The 20,152-nt window shown below is 42.3% G+C and overlaps 1 protein-coding gene across 1 annotated transcript; it reads left to right on the top strand.

Moving 5' to 3' along the window:
• Window positions 1–2,117: 2,117 nt before the first annotated feature.
• Window positions 2,118–19,839, top strand: LOC131749758 (transmembrane 7 superfamily member 3-like; the record flags this gene model as incomplete). Its single annotated transcript, XM_059051636.2, has 4 exons — window positions 2,118–2,420; window positions 12,536–12,690; window positions 16,351–16,501; window positions 19,719–19,839. Coding segments are annotated over exons 1-4 (518 nt in total), but the record flags the coding sequence as incomplete, so codon positions are not given.
• Window positions 19,840–20,152: the final 313 nt, after the last annotated feature.

Genomic DNA, 20,152 nt, shown 5'->3' with positions numbered 1-20,152 from the left:
TCTTATTGTTGGGCATTTAGGTTGTTTTAGTTTTTTTGCTATTGTAAATAACACCTTGAACAGTTTTGTGCACTAATATATATATATAATTTTTATACATATTTACATACTTAAATCCAAAAGTGCAATTATCACACCAAAGCTGATTATTTTTAAGATTTCTGATGCAGCTCATGCCATAAAAAGTATGAAATTACACTCTCACTAGTTCCATCTTACAATGTCTTCTCAGCTCTTTTATCCACACTCGAAGTTCTTGTTCTTTTAAAATATTTACACCTTAGTTTCTTTTTTCTTTCTTTTTTTTTTTTTTTGTGGTATGCGGGCCTCTCACTGCTGTGGCCTCTCCCGTCGCGGAGCACAGGCTCCGGACGCGCAGGCCCAGCGGCCATGGCTCACGGGCTTAGTTGCTCCGTGGCATGTGGGATCTTCCCGGACCAGGGCACGAACCCGCGTCCCCTGCATCGGCAGGCGGACTCTCAACCACTGCGCCACCAGGGAAGCCCTACACCTTAGTTTCTTAATTTGATTTTGTGTGTTACTAGTGAATTTGAACTTTTTTCATGTGTTTACTGGCCATTTGTGTTTCTTTTCTTCTATTTTTAAAAAAATTTCCTATTCATGTCGTTTGCTAACTTTTACTTTTGGTCATCAACTTGACTTTTCATATGGTTTATTGTTTATGGTGGTTTTTTTTTTTTTGCGGTACGCGGGCCTCTCACTGTAGTGGCCTCTCCCGTTGCAGAGCACAGGCTCAGCGGCCATGGCTCACGGGCCTAGCCGCTCCGCGGCATGTGGGATCTTCCCGGACCAGGGCATGAACCCGTGTACCCTGCATCGGCAGGCGGACTCTCAACCACTGCGCCACCAGGGAAGCCCCTATGGTGTTTTTTTACTTTAATAAAATTAAAATTTTTAAGTAGCCAAATTTTTGCTTAGAAAGTTCCTCCACTGAATACTTCTGATCACTTCTGGTTTGGCGCTGCCAAATTCCAAAAGACTTTTGCTCAAATAAACTCTTAAAAGAAAAAAAAAATTTCCTCCCATCATTCTGCGATCAACTTTTTTTTTTAAACGTGTATTTCTTCTAGCTCTTTTAAGATTTTAATTTTATTTATTACTTTGGGATTTCATTGTGACAATGTGAGATAGAGTTGTAATCCTCTCTCCCCAATACAGTGCAGCTAATCAGTTATCAGACACAATTTACTGAACAATCCATCCACGGGTCCAAACCTACCCTTATAATCGCTGCTGTCATCGTCCCAGGGTTTCATCTATTGAGAGTTACTGGAAAGAGGGCATGTGGGACAGTGAATAAACACCATAGGAATGAATAGTACTACCGCAGGTGTGAACATTTGGACCAGGCAGAGGAAGGACAGGAAAAGAGTTGTGCCTATTAATATTATGGTGATTGGTATAGGTTTTTAGTTTAGTAGTGGATTAATCAAATATGGAATTTTCAACATAGTTGCTTATTAAAATAGATAACTGAAAAAGTTAAAGAGCAGGAAATATAAAGCAGGGCAGCAATCTTCCTAAAATAAATTTGAGTCTATAAACCTAATTCCACAATCGTCTCACGAGCCATCTGTCACATGGACTACTGTCCTTTAAACAGCTCTCACGTATAAAATTTGAGCCAGGAAGTTCAGATGAAGGTCTTGAGTCTTCGAGGATATTTCGCTTAGAGAAAAAGAAACTTTATTTTTAATTGTGGCGCTCATCACCAGCGCAATAACCACTACAGAAACAGCACTCCCCCGTATTTTCATACCAACATCTCCCTGAGGAGCTAAGGCAATTGCGACAGGGAGAAACGATCAACTCCAGCGTTTTGAGCACCAGATTCCTCTTTTTTTTCCGTTTGCAAAGGAAACGCGGGAAACGGGAGCCTGGAGACGTTAGGCCGCAACAGAAAGGGTTATTTTTCACTCGAACGGTAGTTTTCGTAAGTGCGAAAGATACCAAAGTGAGAAGTACAGGTTTCACCCCAGAACTTCCTGGGGTCGCCGCAGCCCCCGGCGCAAGGGTGCCCGCAGCGCAGCGGGCCGGGAGGAGGTGAGCGCCGCCCGGACACGCCCCTCCGCTCCCGTCCCCGCCCCCGCCCCGGGGGGCGCCGTCGCCGTGACGTGAGGGGCTAGAGGAGGCGTGGGGCCGCGCCGTGGGGCTGGTTGCCGGAACTGGAGCCTTCTGCCGGGGCGTGGGGCGCGCGGGCTCCGCGGGGCTGGCAGGTGTGCTGCGCGTGCACCTGGCGAGCGATGGCGCCGGACGTGGGCGCCCCGGGGTAGCGCGGGCTAGGTGGCGGCGCTCGGCCGGGGCAGCAATGGAGCTCCTTCGGCTGCTGCTCCTGGCTGTGTTGGCGTCGGAACCGGCGGCGGCCGGCGGAGCCGAGACCGTCGGGAACTCCAGCGAGGGTAAGGTCGGGGGCGCCTGACTGCTGCAACCCAAATTTGGTCTTGCATTTCTTGCAAGGTCAGAGTCCACCCCGGGCTCTGTTCGCGCAGCAGGGGAGGCGGTGAGTTCAGAACCGGCAGGAATGGATCGAGGTCCTTTCCTGCAGAAGGCAAGTCCCATTGCTAAGGAGGCCTTACTGTCAACCTCCTAATTTAGGTTGGGGGAATGGGAAGAGATAGGAAACTCTCTTGTTCAGACACATTATTTTCTCCCTTAGGGTGCAGCCATGTTTGTAGGTTTAATTTAACACATTAAAACACCTCTTTGCTCCCAAGTGGCTGGTCTGAGCCTCTGGACTGCGAGGCTTGATGCAGCCAAGCTGCAGCGGGTTTTTGTACTCCAAAATCTAGATGCTTTTCAAACTGGTTATGCTCCGCGGAGTTTCAGAGGAAAAGTGAACCCAGAATGGGACTTTAGACCATAGGTCATGTGCTTGGTGAATGGATTTTAGCAATAGTTGGTGGTTTGTTAATATAAACTGAAAAAAGCGTTAATTGTATGAAGCTGATAATCATGTGCTTTTCCATGGGGTCAAGAACATTCTTGGTTTTGTTTTGAGCTTAAGAGACTAGTTGTAGTTCTGAAACATAATATTTTCTGAATAATGTGATTCTGTTTCTGAATGCTTATCTTTGAAAAGCACTTGTGCAGACTGAATCCTATAATTTTTGCCTAGAATTTAAGGCCAAAGCTGAAAAGGGCAGTTATAGTTTTGCAGAAAAAATAGCCTTATTTATCACAGGGCGCTAACATTCACTGCGTGCAGTATGTGCCAGGTGCTTTTCATGGCAGTGTTATTTAATCCTTACAATCCTGTTAGATAATTATTGTCCTCACTGGTGGAGGATGAACCTGAGGCCCAAGACCATGTTCACTACACAAGTAAACAGCTAAGAGGGGCACAGACAGCAGATGAACCCAAGTGTGTCTTGCTGTAAATTTCATGGTCTTCCACTTCTACAAAGCTGCCCTCCAGTGAGAATGTTTTACTTAGTGTGGTGCTTCACACTTAATTCTTCTCTGAATTCTCATTCCTCAAAATAGAGTCTCTTCTCCCTCCCTCATATGGCTATTTCCATTCTTCCAAGGTGAAGAATCTGAGAGATTGAGTTCACAGATGATCAGATGAGAGAAGTAATTTGAGAAATTAATGTTTTTCAGACACTGTTTCTCACCTCTTTTCTGTGATTACAGCACTGTTACTTCCTCAGCCACATTATTCTTCTGGCCTTGCATCAGTATTGCTGTTCTGTTCAGGAGAGGGACAGCAGGTGGGAACTTGACTGCTGAGGGTTAATGAAAGCTGATATTCTCCACATCTGTCAGATAAAGATCAGAGGGGAAATTAAGGAAGACTTAGTTCCAGACTTGCATGATCCTCCTGGAAAATGTCTGGATTTCTATTTGAGGATTCTGATGGCTATACAAACTTGAAATTGTGTAGCTGTTGTAAGTTAGGAGGATTTACCCATCTTTAGCAGGAAGCGCTAAACACCTGGAGTAGTGGCTTAGAAGCTAAGTGAGTCTTTAAAGGTGGCAGATCGAGTTCTAGAATGTCTGAGGACGGTGCTTTCTGTGACCAGCAAGAGATGAACCATACATCTAAACAGTTTTCCCTTCTCTTGGAGTCCCGGTTCCCTGCTACCCTTAACACCTTTCATTATTGATTGAGGTTCATATATCTGGTAACTTACAGGAACTTACCTAGTGATTGGAGTTGAGCAGAGTGCTATTTGAACCTTCTCAAGTTTGTGCTATGCATAATGCTTAAGGAAGGTAGCAGGCCACTTGTGTAGTTAGTTGCAAGTGTTCTCTTTCTCTCAAAAGTGTGTGCATTTTTGTGTTTCCTTTCACCTTTTAGGGCTAATGAAAATTCATAAGACAGTATCAGTGAGAAATCGGGAGGGGCAGTTGAATGCTGGCCAGCTCAAGCAGCTGAACGGGTTTTGATTTTAATATTCCATCTGAAGAGAATTATGAAGACTAAGCATTGACAAATCTGTCCTAGAATTTTTCTGTTGAGTTAAAGCAGAAACAATGGAGGTACATTTCAGTAAATAGTGAAGAGGAAGAGGTGGAAAATTTTAAGGTTGCAAGTTTAGGATCTGATTGAGAAAGAAAAGGAACATATTGGGATTAGGCAGCTCTTTTTAGAATGGAATTACTGGAAGGAAAGAGTGACTCTGGGTAGGAATGGAGGAAGGGTATGAAAAATAGAAAAGGGTCCCCTGCTGTAGGTTAGATGGCAAAAAACATTTTTTCCAGAAAAAGCAGAGCCACTGCTTTTCAGAGGAGAGCTACAGCGTAAATGCTAAGTCTCATGTTAGCTATTTGCCCTGTAATATCCTTCTTTTTAAAAAAAATTTAGTTTTGGCTGCATTGGGTCTTCGTTGCTGCACGCGGGCTTTCTCTAGTTGTGGTGAGCAGGGGCTACTCTTTGTTGCGGTGCGTGGGCTTCTCATTGTGGTGTCTTCTCGTCGCGGAGCATGGGCTCTAGGTGTGCGGGCTTCAGTAGTTGTGGCACGTGGGCTCAGTAGTTGTGGCTTGTGGGCTCTAGAGTGCAAGCTCAGTAGTTGGGGCACACGGGCTTACTTGCTCTGCGGCATGTGGGAGCTTCCCAGACCAGGGCTCGAACCCTTGTCCCCTGCATTGGCAGGCAGATTCTTAACCACTGCGCCACCAGGGAAGCCCTGCCCTGTAATATCCTTGATGTGCTGTCTTTCCTATCCACTCCTCAAGTCATAAGACCTAATTATCCCTCAAAAAATGTTTCTGATGCATCCTTTTCCAGAAGTGCAGTTAAGTTCCTGTTAACCTCTTCAGGATATATTTTTGTATTTGTGTCTTCCTTTGCCATGTCTGTTTTTATGAGTAGAAATGAAATGCAGTTTCTGCCAGACTGGACTGTTAAAGTTGTCTTGACTTTCAGTATATTTCCTTGTCACTCTGTGGAAGTCACTTTCTCAACTCGCTGTTCATGATGGATGTGCTGGGCGTTTTGTACCTGTTAGACCTCTTGTTCCCACTAGTTTATTTGTAGGAGGACCATACTGAATGCCTGCATTTTGTTTTTAAGGACATGAGCCTCTGAAACATTGGAAAGCTAATAGAAACTAATAATGATATTTTATTGTGTAGTATTGGACAGTTCACAGATTTTTTTCCCATTTGATACTTTCAGCAGCCACGTGATGTATGCAGCACAGTTAACTGCATTTTCCCATGAGGGAACTGAGGCCCATAGGAAATAATTACTTGTCCAAGGTCACAAAATTCAACTATCATTTACCAAACATTTACTGTGTGCCAACCAGGTGCCTGGCACTGTGTGAGGCTCCGGAACATCAAATATGAAAGGGCCCTGCAAGTCGGGACTCAAACCATAACTGGTTTGTTTAATATACAGTATTTTATAAAAATTGTGAAATGGCTCTTGGATTGCCAGAGGATTTTCACACAAAAGTTAGATAAAGATAACTAAGAATAGGAAAAAATATAGCTTTCCTTCCCTAATTCATCAAACGTTGTGTTAGGAGTTCTCACACCTGGCTTGGACAGTAGAATCACCTGGAGAGCCTTGAAAAAAAGGCATGTTGGTGAAGAGACAACTAGAAATTGAAATAGAAAATAAAAAGTAAATTTATAATACCATCAAGAAATATTAAACATTTAGGGATAATTATAATGGGATATGTTACAATCTCTATAGAGAAAACTATCCAACATTCTTGAGATAAATTAAGAAAATAAATAAATAGAGGGATATCTCAAATTCATAGATTAGAAAAGTTCTGTGTTATAAAGGTATCATTTCTCCCTAAATTAATACATTCAGTGCCATCTCAATCAAATCCAAGTGGAGTTTTTTTTTTGTGGAAACTGACAAGCTGCTTTCTAAAATTTATATGGAAATGAAAAAGGGCCAAAAATACTCAAGACAGTCTTGAAGAGGAAGAACAAATTTGGGGCAGAAATTAAGACAGTGTAATATTGGTGATAGGATAGGCAAATAGACCAGTGGTACACAGTTAAGAGTCCAGAAATAAACCCTCATATATGTCTCTTGACTCATGTGAAAGGTGGAATTGCTGAGCAGTAGGGAAACTACTTTCAATAAAGGTTGCTATGCCAACAGGATATTCATATGGGAAAATGAACCTTGACCGTCCCACCTCACACCATACATAAAAATCAGTTTCAGGGCTTCCCTGGTGGCGCAGTGGTTGAGAATCCGCCTGCCGATGCAGGGGACACGGGTTCGTGCCCCGGTCCGGGAAGATCCCACATGCTGCGGAGCGGCTGGGCCCGTGAGCCATGGCCGCTGAGCCTGCATGTCCGGAGCCTGTGCTCCACAACGGGAGAGGCCACAACAGTGAGAGGCCCGCCTAGCACACACACACAAAAAAATCAGTTTCAGGTTGATTTTAGACATAAATGTGAAAGGTAGAATAAAGTTCTAGAAGTTAACATGGGGAATGTATCTTCCTGATCTTGGAAAATATTGGCAAAGAATTCTTTAAAATCATAAAGGAAAAACTTGAGAAATTGCACTGCATTAAAATTAAAACTTCTGTTAATCTAAAGGTAATGAGAGTGAAAAGACAAGCTATAAGAGTGGAAGAAGATATTTGTAACACATATCTGACAGAATACTCATATCAGTGATGCCTAAAGAGTTCCTAAAATTCAATAAAGACAGATAATCCAGTTTTTAAAATTGGCAAAAGGCTTAACATACCCTTTCACAAAGAGGATATTTAAATAACCAATAGGTAAAACAAAATGTTCTTACCAAGTGTTGGTGAGAGTATTGTGTAACTGGAATACTTTCTCACAAGCTGATGTCGGTCTAAATTGGCAAAACCATGTTGGATAACTGTTCAGGAGTATCTACTAATATTGAACATAAGTATACCCTGTTACCTGATAATTCTACTCATAGGTTCTACCCAATAGAAATGCGTACATGTGCACCAAAAGACACATACAAAAAATTGTCTGAATGGAGTTATTTATAATTACTCCAAACTAGAAATAGTCCAGATGTTCGTTAACAGTAGAATAGATAGGGCTTCCCTGGTGGCGCAGTGGTTGAGAGTCCGCCTGCCGATGCAGGGGACACGGGTTCGTGCCCCGGTCCGGGAGGATCCCACATGCCGTGGAGCGGCTGGGCCTGTGAGTCATGGCCGCTGAGCCTGTGTGTCCAGAGCCTGCGCTCCGCAACGGGAGAGGCCACAGCGGTGAGAGGCCCGCGTACCACAAAAAAAAAAAAAAAAAAAAGGCACAAAAGAATTCATGCTGTATGATTCCATTTAATTAAATTTCAAAAAAAAGCCCATCTGTGGTGTTAAAAGTTAGGATCATGGTTACCTCTGGGGAGGAGGGAAGAGGTAGTGATTGGAAGAGGCCACCAGGAGACCTCTAAGAGGTTAGAGTGCTGTTTCTTGATCTGGCAGTGTAAACTTTGTGCACTTCTCTGTAGGCATGGTTTTTCTTTTTTAAAAAAAATAATTAATTAATTTAGGCTGCGGCTGGTCTTAGTTGCGGCATGCAGGATTTTTTTTTTTTTTTTAATTGCGGCATGCAAACTCTTAGTTGTGGCGTGCATGTGGGATCTAGTTCCCTGACCAGGGATCGAACCTGGGCCCCCTGCACTAGGAGCACAGAGTCTTACCCACTGGACCACCAGGTAAGTCCCTGAATGTTATTTTAATAAATATTTGTTTTGTAATTGATACTTGAACTCTAACCCCAGGAATTTTGATTTAACTGGTTGGAGAGGGGCCCAGGCAACAATATCTTTTAAAAAGCACCTTCAGATAATTGTAACGTACAACCAAGCTGGATGACCACTGTATTAGAATTCCTTTCTAAGAAGGACACCTCATGAGCACTACAGAAAATATGAAAGGTAGGAAATATGTAAAGAAAAGAAGACATTATTTAAAATACACCCCATAGGTACCTGTTTTTAATAGCCTTACTTACTTTGTCAAGTGACCAGTTTTTAAAAAATACTATATACAGTGTCTCTCCCCTTTGTTATCTGGCTTCCTTCTGGTTCTTGTCATTTGTCTTGGCATTTGGGGAAAGAGGGTTAGCAGGCATCGTCTTCCTTTCGGAAGCTTTCGGAAATCTGTTTCTGAAGTGGCAGGTGTTCTTCTCGAAGAAGTCGGAAGCAGAGACTGTCACTTACTGTTTTTTGGTCCTGATCATTTTATATTCTCACAGAAGCTGTTGGTTTTCATTTCTGATTTTCTTAATGAGAACGAGACTTCTTAGTTATTTTAACCATTTAAGATCAAAGGTGATCTGCTTCACTGTCACAGCAAAAACCTTCTCAAATAGGTTTATTGCCTGGCATATATATATGTACACACACACACATATGTATATATTTTTTCTAGAGTATTGTTTCACAAAATAGAACTATTTTATTTCTTATTTCTTATTCATGCTGGAATGGTAACAGCCTATATGTTCATTAGTAAGGGATTGGTTGGATAATCATGTTTACCTAGAATGGAATTATTATATAGCTTTTAAAATGATAAAGCTAGAATTATCTGTTGATGTGGAAAGATATCTAAGATCTATGAAATGGCTATACCAAACATATTTGTGTCTTTCTTTTTTCATCTATATAGAGATGCTCATGCTGATATCTGCCTAAATCCTGAAAGATGTATACCAAACTGTTAATAGTGATTATTTCTATACAGTGTACTTGCTGGAGGAATTAACTTTCTCTGCAGTTCTTGCCTTTTAAAATATGGCTTATGTATGACCTGGAACAATATTACCATTTTAAGGGAAAAACAAAACAGGTGACACCTGTTGAGTGTTGAGAGTGTCACCATTTTGTCTAGATTGTCCCTGTTTTATAAATTTCACATAAAGAGTTGAGGTAGAACCTGTGTTTTGAGTGCCATCAGGGAAGGAGGTTTTTTTCAAATTATGCATTTCCTTTCTGGTAAGAACGCCTCATGATCGCTATAGAAATCTGTTAAACAATGAAATGTGTAAAGAAAAGGCACTTAGGGCTTCCCTGGTGGCACAGTGGTTAAGAATCTGCTTGCCAATTCAGGGACACAGGTTCGAGCCCTGGTCCGGGAAGATCCCACATGCCGTGAAGCAGCTAAGCCCATGCGCCACAACTACTGAGCCTGTGCTCTAGAGCCCGTGAGCCACAACTACTGAGCCCGCGTGCCACAACTACTGAAGCCCACGTGCCTAGAGCCCGTGCTCTGCAACAAGAGAAGGCACCGCAATGAGAAGCCCACGCACCACAATGAAGAGTAACCCCCGCTCTCCGCAACTAGAGAGAAACCCGCGCGCAGCAACGAAGACCCAATGCAGCCAAAAATAAATAAAATAAAAATAAATTTTAAAAAAAGAAAAAAAAAAGTCACTTAACATACATTCCCAAGAATATCTACTTTTACTACCCCTACTTATTTTGTTAAGTTACCAGTCGTTTAGTAGTATATTTTAATTTCTATGGTCCTGTCTTTCCTTACTGTCTTTTAAATCACTGAAAGTTTTGGTTCTCCAAGTATTTCTGAGTTGTGATTTACCTTCACCCTTGTGTGATAGATTAAGGAAACGTTAAGAAAACCAACACTTCACTGACTGATAACTTCAGTCTCTTCCAGGGCTTATAAATGTTCTGGGTAGTATTTTGATTCAAGGCCCATGTAATGGGAGACAGACGTAAAGATCATCAGAAGTTTCTAAGATAGGTTTAAGGGCAAATTTAAGTGTTAGTTAAGTGATTATAACCTTTACGAATTTACTTACATCAGTTCTGATCACAGTATTCAATAGGCAGAGCGACTAGTTCATAAGTACTAAAATAAGAATTCGTCAGATTGAGAAAATGGGATGGGGAGGGAATGAAAAAACAAAAACTGAAAATGTAACTCGAAAAGGCAGGTCAGTAAATGAGCTGAGTGCTTTGGACAGTTAAAGGATGGAAATCCAATTAATTCCTAGGAAAACAAACTGAGACTGCTCTTAGACTGGAATTTGTGGATAGTTTTAAGACTTGGAAGGTGGAGAATGGATGGGACCAAAGTTAAAGTGCAATACATGAAAAGTTTTTAGGGCCATTTACTGAGGTCCTTAATTTTATGTATAATTTGGTTTCCTAATAAAGTAATCCTGATGCTGGGAAGACCTGGAATATTAAAATGTTCCTTGTTCCCCTTTAAAAAAAAAAGAACAACCCAGAAAACTCCCCACATTTTCCAGACTTCCGTAGATTCTGTTAGCCACTTCCTAATATTTTTACCTCTCTTCAGGCTGGAGTTTTGTTCCACATAAAAGGTGAAATGTCTTTCCAGTTACATAAATAGAAAATATACCACCTTCATTTGTCATTGTTACAACTATTAAAATTTTCTCTGGATTTTTAGAAATTAAATTAGAACCACAAATAACCTTTTTTTCTATAATCAATTAAAAAATTAAGTTATGAAGATAATATAATAACATCATGGAGTTTGGGGAAATTTTATATAGAGTAAGCTTTATTCTAGGTCTAGCAATGTTTGTATGTTCTGTTTGGCTTTCTTGGTTAGCCTTTCTTTTTTTTTTTTTTTTTTTTTTTTGCGGTATGCGGGCCTCTCACTGCTGTGGCCTCTCCCGCCGCAGAGCACAGGCTCCGGACGCACAGGCCCAGCGGCCATGGCTCACGGGCCCAGCCGCTCCGCGGCACGCGGGATCCTCCCGGACCAGGGCACGAACCCGTGTCCCCCGCATCGGCAGGCGGACTCTCAACCACTGCGCCACCAGGGAAGCCCTTGGTTAGCCTTTCTTGATGGTCTGTTTTTTAATCATCCAAATGGAGTACTTGTGTTAACTACAAGAACAACAAAAAGTGCTGAAAAAATTAGCCTTCTTAGGAAACGGTACATAAGAATGAGTTAGTGTCTGGGGTGTTTTCTTTTAGCTCCCACTGACTCAAATTCCCTTCTAAAATAAAACATGATCCTTCCACTGTGGGACTCTGGTGAATATAATCTTTACCTCATCAACTACTTTTCATCTCTATTAAATTGAAATCTCTTTTTCTATTTTTAGGTTCCAGCCCCCAAGACTGTTTATGTAATGCTTGCAGGCTCCTCTGCTGTTTATGCAAAGACACACTGACTGTAGGGCAGGGGGGCGAAATGGGAGCCCAGAACCACACAGAAGTCAAAGCAGCCTATTTAGTGGATTCCTTGAGAATTAGGTTGGAAAAGGAAAGAACTGGTGAGCACCTGGGAGATAAGACACAGTGAGTGAGTGAAACACAAGCAGACAGTGGAGGCAAGTGGACAAATGGGAAAGCCTAGGTGAGGTGTTGGAGAACTTGTTATAGCCTGTCTTTTATGTGGACTCTGAACTTGATGCTTAAACAAACAAACGAAAATCTCCTTCTTCCGGAGGCCCTATGATTCATGAAGTTCCTGGTGTGGACACTCAATAGACATTTTTGCCTGTGCTGATGACACCTTCCTTTGCAAGCTGAGTACTTCAGTCTTATTTGACAGATGAAGAAATTGAGGTTTAAGGGAATTAAGTAACTTGCCTGAGCTCACACAGCTAGTAAATGGTGGGGTAAAATTGAAGCCAGATGTGTCTCTCTAGCTGGGCTGACTTCAGAATTCACTAGATTGTAATAATCTTTAGTACCAGTGCATTTACGATTGTTAGTAACTCATCGGGGTTGTTAATTCTTAAATTCAGGGACTCTGTTCTGAATAGAGTTGTTATTGCTGCTACCAGAAGGGGGATTTTCCTGGGCTCTGGGAGCCAGGCACCTTGAACAGCCTATTTTTCACATCTTTTGAGAGATACCTTTCTTCCCCTTAGGTTCTCAGTTCCACCCTTTCTAGCTGAGTCACCTGGGTGGGCAGCTTTACCCCTTTGAGCTTCATTGTCATAAGTGAAATAGGAGCAGTAATAATACTATTTATCTCAACGGGATTTTCTGAGGATTAAATTAGCCATGCATTTGTGTTTAAGTATGCAGTTTGTACAAATCGCTATTAGAGATATGTGTTACAATGAAACGTTTCTCTCATTGTAGGTCTTCTTGAATTTTCTGTGGGGAAATTTAGCTACTTGGAGCTCAAGAAGTCCTTTCCAGAGGAAGCTGTTTTGCGTCATATTTCCAGCAATGTCACTTTTCTTATTTTCCAAATACATTCACAGTATCAGAATACAACAGTTTCTTTTTCTGAGGTAAGTACAAAGAGTTACTTCCATAAAAGCCATTTCCACATTTTGGGGTCTTGTATTTAGCGTGAGCGTTAGAATTTTTTTTTTTTTTGAGACACTTTTTTTTTTTTTTTGGCTGCGTTGGGTCTGCGTTGCTACGCGCGGGCTTCTCATTGCAGTGGCTTCTCTTGTGGAGCACGGGCTCTAGGTGCACGGGCTTCAGTAGCTGCAGCGTGCGGGTCAGTAGTTGTGGCTCGCGGGCTCTAGAGTGCAGGCTCAATAGTTGCGGTGCACGGGCTTAGTTGCTCCGTGGCATGTGGCATCTTCCCGGACCAGGGATTGAGCCCATGTCCCCTGCATTGGCAGGCGGATTCTTAACCACTGACCTACCAGGGAAGTCCCGAGCATTAGAATTTGATGCCACTTTATGTCTTAAATTTCTTTTCTTTTTTTAACAGGAGGGGGAAGAAAAAGTTTATATACACGTACAATGTGCGTATACATGGGAGAACGCAGTAATGAGTAATTCAAAGAGGTGGTTAGAATTTGGGGCCCCTATACCATCTTGACAAAGGGTGATAAATTTGTGGAAAAGTGTATGTCTTAAATTTTTTAAAAAAGAATCAAGATTGGGTCCTGTCAAGTTAGTGGTTTAGACTGGCTAAGAGGTGAGTATCACAGGCCTTTCTTGAGTGGTGACCTCTGACCTAAAGAGGGGTGATGCTCGTGAGTTTGAGGGAGGGTGGCTTGTACCAAATGTCTCCTGTCTGTAGTTAAGCTTTCCTCATACTTCCCACCTTTTCTTTTTCTTACCCTACTGTGTCCTCAGTGATTTTTACCTGAGAGTACATTTTAATGGGTTTGCTTTGTTGTTCAGCCATTTAGTGTTGAAGCTTATTAAGACTCCTGTAGGATCAGTTGAAGTTTATTAAGACTCCTGTAGGATCTGCTTTATTCTTTGGAGTCTCATGGAAACAAAAGAATCCTAACACTAAGTTTTAACCAGTGCAGTGCTTTGCTTCCAGCAGCATTTAGGACCCTCTTACAGAGATCATCACTACACCCCTGAAACTCAACCTCAGCTCTGGGAAGTTTTTCAAATGTCCTGGGTCAGCTTAAGCTCTTAAGGCTCTGCCATTTATGTTACCCTTTTACAAATCTATTTATATTTAGTCTATATGACCCCCTAGACAAATAAATGAATTTCACTCTGTATAAAGTTGTGCTGCATTTTTATTTGTCCAAAGCCTACCTTCTAATATTCTGGAATTTGCTCAACAGAGCTGTCTTAGTCCAATTCCTATATATCTTATGGGCATTGGTCACAGTATCTTTCAAACTAAGTATTTGGTATTTTTTGTTCCTGCTTTCCTGTCTCTGCCACGAAGGTTTTGAAGTTGTGTGTGGTAATTTAATAGACTAGAAATGGAAGGGTTTGATCAAGGAAAAGAGGAAGGAGTAAGTTATGTTAATTGAAGAGATAACAGTGTCTATGATGCATATATATATATATATATATATATATATATTTTAATGACCCATATATTGATTTTGCCTGAGTTCTTTACAGCCAGAGCAGAAATCAAAGCATGTTAAATTTCATAACTTTCTTAGAAGGAAGAAACATGCCAATTCTTGAGGGGAAGCCAAGTTTTTTTCTGGCATTAAATTCAAATGGAAACTTTCTATTCAGGCCCTTATATAGTAAAATGGCACAGAGATAATTTCCTTCTTAATAATATCATAGCAAAGACAACATTTGAAGTAAGAGAAAGGATGGCGAAAAAAGGCATTTATATTTCTTGCATGCCCACTGTGTGCTAGGCCAGTGATCCTTAAGCGCCTGGGGCCATAGCCTTGGAATTTGCTGAAATCTCAGGACTCTCTACCTGGCAAAATGTATGACTACATCTGTATAATTTCATGGAGACCTCTGGAAACTCACTGGGCCTCTGGGGCTCCTAGTTAGGAACCCTTGCATTTGGTTTTCCACGTAGTTAATTTTTTTTTTTTTCCTTTTTTTTTTCCTGTACACGGGCCTGTCACTGTCATGGCCTCTCCCGTTGCGGAGTACATGCTCCGGACGCGCAGGCGCAGCGGCCATGGCTCACGGGCCCAGCCGCTCCGCGGCACGTGGGATCTTCCCGGACCGGGGCACGAACCCGCGTCCCCCGCATCGGCAGGCGGACTCTCAACCACTGCGCCACCAGGGAAGCCCGCCGTAGTTAATTTAATTCTCGTAACAGTTCAACCAAGTAGTTCTAATGCCTGTTTTTACATTTGAGGAAACTGAGGTTAGATAAAGGGCGGCCAGCATTACTAACGTGGTAAAAATGGCCTGGATGGACAGCATCTTGGGGCTTGGTGTTCATGCAGAAAGGATCTGAGTTATCCTGAATTATTGTCGTGTTCCTTTCTCGGACTGCCTTTCGTTCTCACTGTGTTCATACTGCTGAGAAGATGATAAGCAGAACTGCACATAGCTCTAGAAGTGAGTCTGTGAAGAGAACTTTCTGTTGTAACTTCCTGCTGCAGTGTGGCACTTTGGAGTTTTTGGGTCATCTTGGCAGTTAGTGCTTTGAAACCGCTGACCCTATAGTTCCTCACTGAGTGTTTGGGTCATTCTCTTTTACGCTTGTCAAATTGAAACCCATCTGGCACTTTTTTCTTTCTATTTCCTTAGCTTTAAGAAAGCACTCTGAATCTCCTACCTCTTAGCTTAGTACTTTGTTATTCAAAAAGCTTCCCCAGCAGATGGGGGCAGGGGCTGGGAGACTGGCCGGGGTGTGAGGAAGGGTTAGAACGGGGCACAAAGGTGATCTGTGTGTTCACGGTCTTGGTTGTGGCGGTGGTGTCACAGGTGCCTACACTTACCAAAACCTACCGTTAGTATACTTTATGTGTAATTTATAATATGTTAATGACAACTCAGTTTTTTAAGAAAGCTTTCCAAGAACTGAGCTCTTTGGGGGCGGAGCTTATGTTTTTGTCTTGGTAGTGGTCAAGTTAATTTGTGTATCGGGACCGCGAATGGAGGCTGCCCCAGTGGCTTGGTCCACGTCACAAATCTAAACCTAAGTCAGCCTGCACTTACAGGGAAGCCCTGTCAAGGAAACCTAACTTACACTGACCACAATCTTCCAGCTCGGCTTAGCCTAGCAAACAGGACCCGCCCGACTTCTAAGGAAATCCCGACCTAGCCAAGCATGCCCTTCTAATGCTCTAAAGAACTAGTTCGTGCCCCACACCCCTTGGGAACAGGACTCCATAGCTAGTGAGGCACTGTCCTCCCCCAATCCATGGGTGGTTCTCCCCTGAATAAAGGACATCAGACTCATTACTAAATTGTTTTAGTTTTGTCATTCACACAGTAGTTCTTAACACAGTAGTCTTAGTACTTGACATAGTAGATCCTAACTGAGGGGATTGAAAAGCTTGGTGTTTTTTCTGTGTATCTGCTATTCCTGATCAGAGACGTAACATTTTAAATAGTTCCTCCGTGTGTATGTGTGGGCACGTGCACACAGAGGTGAAAAGAATTCTTCTGTCGTCTAAGGAAGGTCTGGTTTTATTCCTTTTTGCTCAGAGAAGCTTTGGAGTAGGGCACGCACACTAGATCCACTCCAAAATTGAAGCGCTCTGTTCAACTCCCGATTCGTGATGACTCTTGTTTCCTTATTGCAGACTCTCCTTCCCAATGCCTCGGGAACAGGCACTGACAAAGGACTGGTTTTCATTCTTAGACCAGAGCAGAGTATATGCACGTGGCACTTGGAGACTTCAGACCCTGAGCCTGTCCAAAATGTGGCCATTCCACTCTCCTACTCGGAAAGCGGTAACCTTTCTGTTGTCGATGCCCCGTTAACTCTCCAGAATGCGGGACTTGTGTGTGAAAATGTAGAGAAAACTATAATCCTATTAAAAGTGTTGATTATAAGTACAATACCTTGAGTCAGAAAGGTACTAACAGCAGGGGAGTCAGAGAACTAGCATGATGACTGAAAGCCCAGGTAGGGACTAGGAGAACACATTTATTCGTTTGGAAAACATTTAAGGAGCCCTTGGAGAAGCTGTAACAGAAAGACAGGACATGGTCCTTCACACACTAGTTGGTTATCGGAGGCCGAGGAAGACGTGGAAGAAGAATGGGGTGTTTGGAGGATGGTGAACAGTGGCTGTGGCTGGAGCCAGGGTGTGAAGGGCCTGGTGTACAACATGAGGTTTGCACTCTATGCTGAGGAACATAGTGAGTTTATTTTATTATTATTATTTTTGACATCTTTATTGGAGTATAATTGCTTTACAATGGTGTGTTAGTTTCTGCTTTACAACAAAGTGAATCAGCTCTACATATACATATGTGCCCATATCTCTTCCCTCTTGAGCAGAGGAATGAGCTGATGCATTTCATCGCTTAGAAAGTTAACTCTAGAAGCAGTGTGAGGAGTGGGTTGGAGAGGGCATAGCGGAGTCCAGACAGCACAGCTTTCAGGACTCATAGTGAGGAATGAAGACGTGAACAAAGGCCCCTCGAGGGGGATGGAGAGGAGGAGGTGGGTTTGAGATATTCAGAAGGTAGAACTGACAAGACACAATGAGCAGTGGTTATGGATTGTAAAAGTAGGGAGCATGGGCTTCCCATTTGGGCAGCTGGGAGGTGGTGATGCGAAATAGGCATGGAGATATAGGATTTTTGTGGTGCTGGATGTTTTAGGGGGTTGAGATGAGGTAGATGGTGACTTCAGTTTGGGACACATTGAATCTGAGACCCTTATAGGACATCTGGATGGAAATGTATAGTCGGCAGTTTAAAATAAGGGCCTGGAGTGGAGGAGTGAGGTTAGATATCCGACTGAATCATGGTTAGTAAAAGCCATGGAAGTAAGTGAGATTGTCCAGGCATGAACTTAGAGATTTAGGGGGGAAAAAATAATAGCAGTAACTTCCTAGTGCCTGCCACGTGCCAGACTGTTTCTGGGGGATGCTAACTGCTGAAGAATAATTGCAAGACTAAGGAGTAGACAGGAAGGTAAGAGGAGAGCCTGGACATCCTGCATTAAGTAAGGAGTGGTAAATAGTACTTTGCAGAGAGATCAAGAGAATGACTGAAAGTGTCCATATGATAGCACAATCCAGAGTCAGTGGTGGCCTTTAATGAGAGTCATTTTAGTGGCACAGTGAGGGTGAAAACTAGATTATAGTGATTGAGGAGTGAAGGTGTGGTGAGGAAATTTACATTCTTTTTTTTTTTTTTTTTTTTTTTTTGCTGTACGCGGGCCTCTCACTGTTGAAGCCTCTCCCGTTGCGGAGCACAGGCTCCGGACGCGCAGGCTCAGCAACCATGGCTCACGGGCCCAGCCGTTCCGCGGCATGTGGGATCCTCCCGGACCGGGGCCCGAACCCGCGTCCCCTGCATCAGCAGGCAGACTCTCAACCACTGCGCCACCAGGGAAGCCCTACGTTCTTTTAAAGTTTGGTAGTAAAGGGAAGGAAAGGTTGCAATAACTAGTAAAGGAGGTAGAAGCCAAAAAGGGATTGGAGTTGAAGAAAGGCAGTGTTATGTAGCAAAAGGGTAATTACCTGATTGAAAAATGATAGATTTCAAGCTTCCCTCAGGGTCAGTGCACAAGAAAATTTATGAACAGTGGAGTGTCAGTTACAATACACATGCTCTTCTCAGGTGTGGTAAATATTTGTAAATGCAGGAAAAGGAGAGTGTGAAAGAAGAGCACAGAATTCTGAGAGAGATTCCGCAGAATATTGAAACAGTGCACACTGGGTATCTCCATTCCAAATCTGCAGAGTTCCAGCAGTTTATGGAAACTAAGGACCAGCTGTGGGAGTGATTGGATGAGTGTATGAAGTTGAGATCTTAAAAACCTTTAAATTGGTTTACCTTGTTCTGAGCTTCTCCACTTGATTCGGCTGTGTACAGTTCTTTGCATGGAATTGAACTAATGTCAAGTGACTTCTTTAAGTGTTGTCTTGCTTAAAGGTTATGAATAGGATTCCTAATAAGAAAAGAAGAGCTGTTTTAATAACATTATTAATGTAAATTAAATACCCCAAATTTATTTTCTGTTTAATTATACATATGCTATTCTAATACGTGGTCTTGGGGTTCCTGAGATTTTAAAATTTTTACTCTTTTATATATACACAAAGGCTTCCAGCAATGAGGATGACACCATCTTCCTCCCTGTTGAAAGAGTCATGTGAAAAGCCTTCGTCTATATACTAAAATCTAATAAAAACTTCTCTAGGTAGGAAAGGCACACATTCAACATTTGGCATACAATTTCACGGTGTTCATGGAGCCTCTGAAACCCACTCTTGGACCCCAGCTTAAGAATTTCTGCCTCTTCTGACCTTTTTAACTCTAGTGCAGAGGTTGGCAAACTCCAGAGCGCAAGACAGATCCAGCTTGTTGCCTGTTTTGTGCATGAAGTCTTATTAGAACATAGCCCAGGGACTTCCCTGGTGGTCCACTTGTTAAGACTCTGTGCTCCCAATGCAGGGGGCCCAGGTTCTATCCCTGGTCAGGGAACTAGATCCTGCACGCTGCAACTAATATCCCATGTGCTGCAACTAATATCCCGTGTGCTGCAACTAATATCCCGTGTGCTGCAACTAAGACCTAGCACAGCCAAATAAATAAATAAATATTAAAGGAAAAAAAAAGAAAAGCAACTAAAAATCCGATACTTAAAAAAAAAAACAAAAGAACATAGCCCATTTGCTTACGTATCATCTTATGGCTGCTTTTGTGCCACAAGAGCAGGGTTGAGTAGTTGCCACAGAGACCATCAAGTCTGAAAAGCCTCTAAAATATCTACTATCTGGCCCTTTACAGAAAAGGTCTTCTAATCCCTGTTCCACAGCCCGTAGCCTCAGTTAACTTTACCCTTAGTCCATGAGGTAGTACAAAACTAGAAGCTGTCTATTTAACTTCTATATTGGGAGTTCTTATAAGGGGTGGGGTTCTGTTTTTCCGAGTGTGGTTTGAATATATAAGAATTCTGTGTTAAGTAACTTCCTTGTTTTCCATCCAGATCCTATCCCTGGTGGTTGTAATTTGGAGTTTGATTTAGACATCGATTCCAACATTTACCTGGAGTATAATTTCTTTGAAACAACTATCAAATTTGCTCCAGCAAACCTAGGTCATGCGAGGTATGTCTGTCTCCTGACTCCTAAAACTCCTTTTAGGACGTGCATGGCTCGCTGTTGTGTAGATTGAGTAAATTCTCTCAAAATCCATAGTTTCTCTTTAGCAAAATTGAATTGCTTAATTTTTTTTTTTGGAATGGAAGTAATTTAAGCTTTGTTACTAATACTCGCGCTGTCATTTACAGTTAATGTTGTTTCCCTTCATTCTTAGGAAGAGCCAGATGTTGAGCCTTTATTATGAGCTTAGAAGTACATCTTAGTTTCTGTAAAAAGTTTTAAATATAGAAAACATTCTGGAGGCATGGAACACTCATAT

This window comes from Kogia breviceps, unplaced genomic scaffold (assembly GCF_026419965.1).
Source record: "Kogia breviceps isolate mKogBre1 unplaced genomic scaffold, mKogBre1 haplotype 1 scaffold_447, whole genome shotgun sequence".
Classification (NCBI taxonomy): domain Eukaryota; kingdom Metazoa; phylum Chordata; class Mammalia; order Artiodactyla; family Physeteridae; genus Kogia; species Kogia breviceps.
The sequence above is the reverse complement of the archived record's forward strand: the minus strand, read 5'-3'. Positions and strand labels throughout refer to the sequence as shown.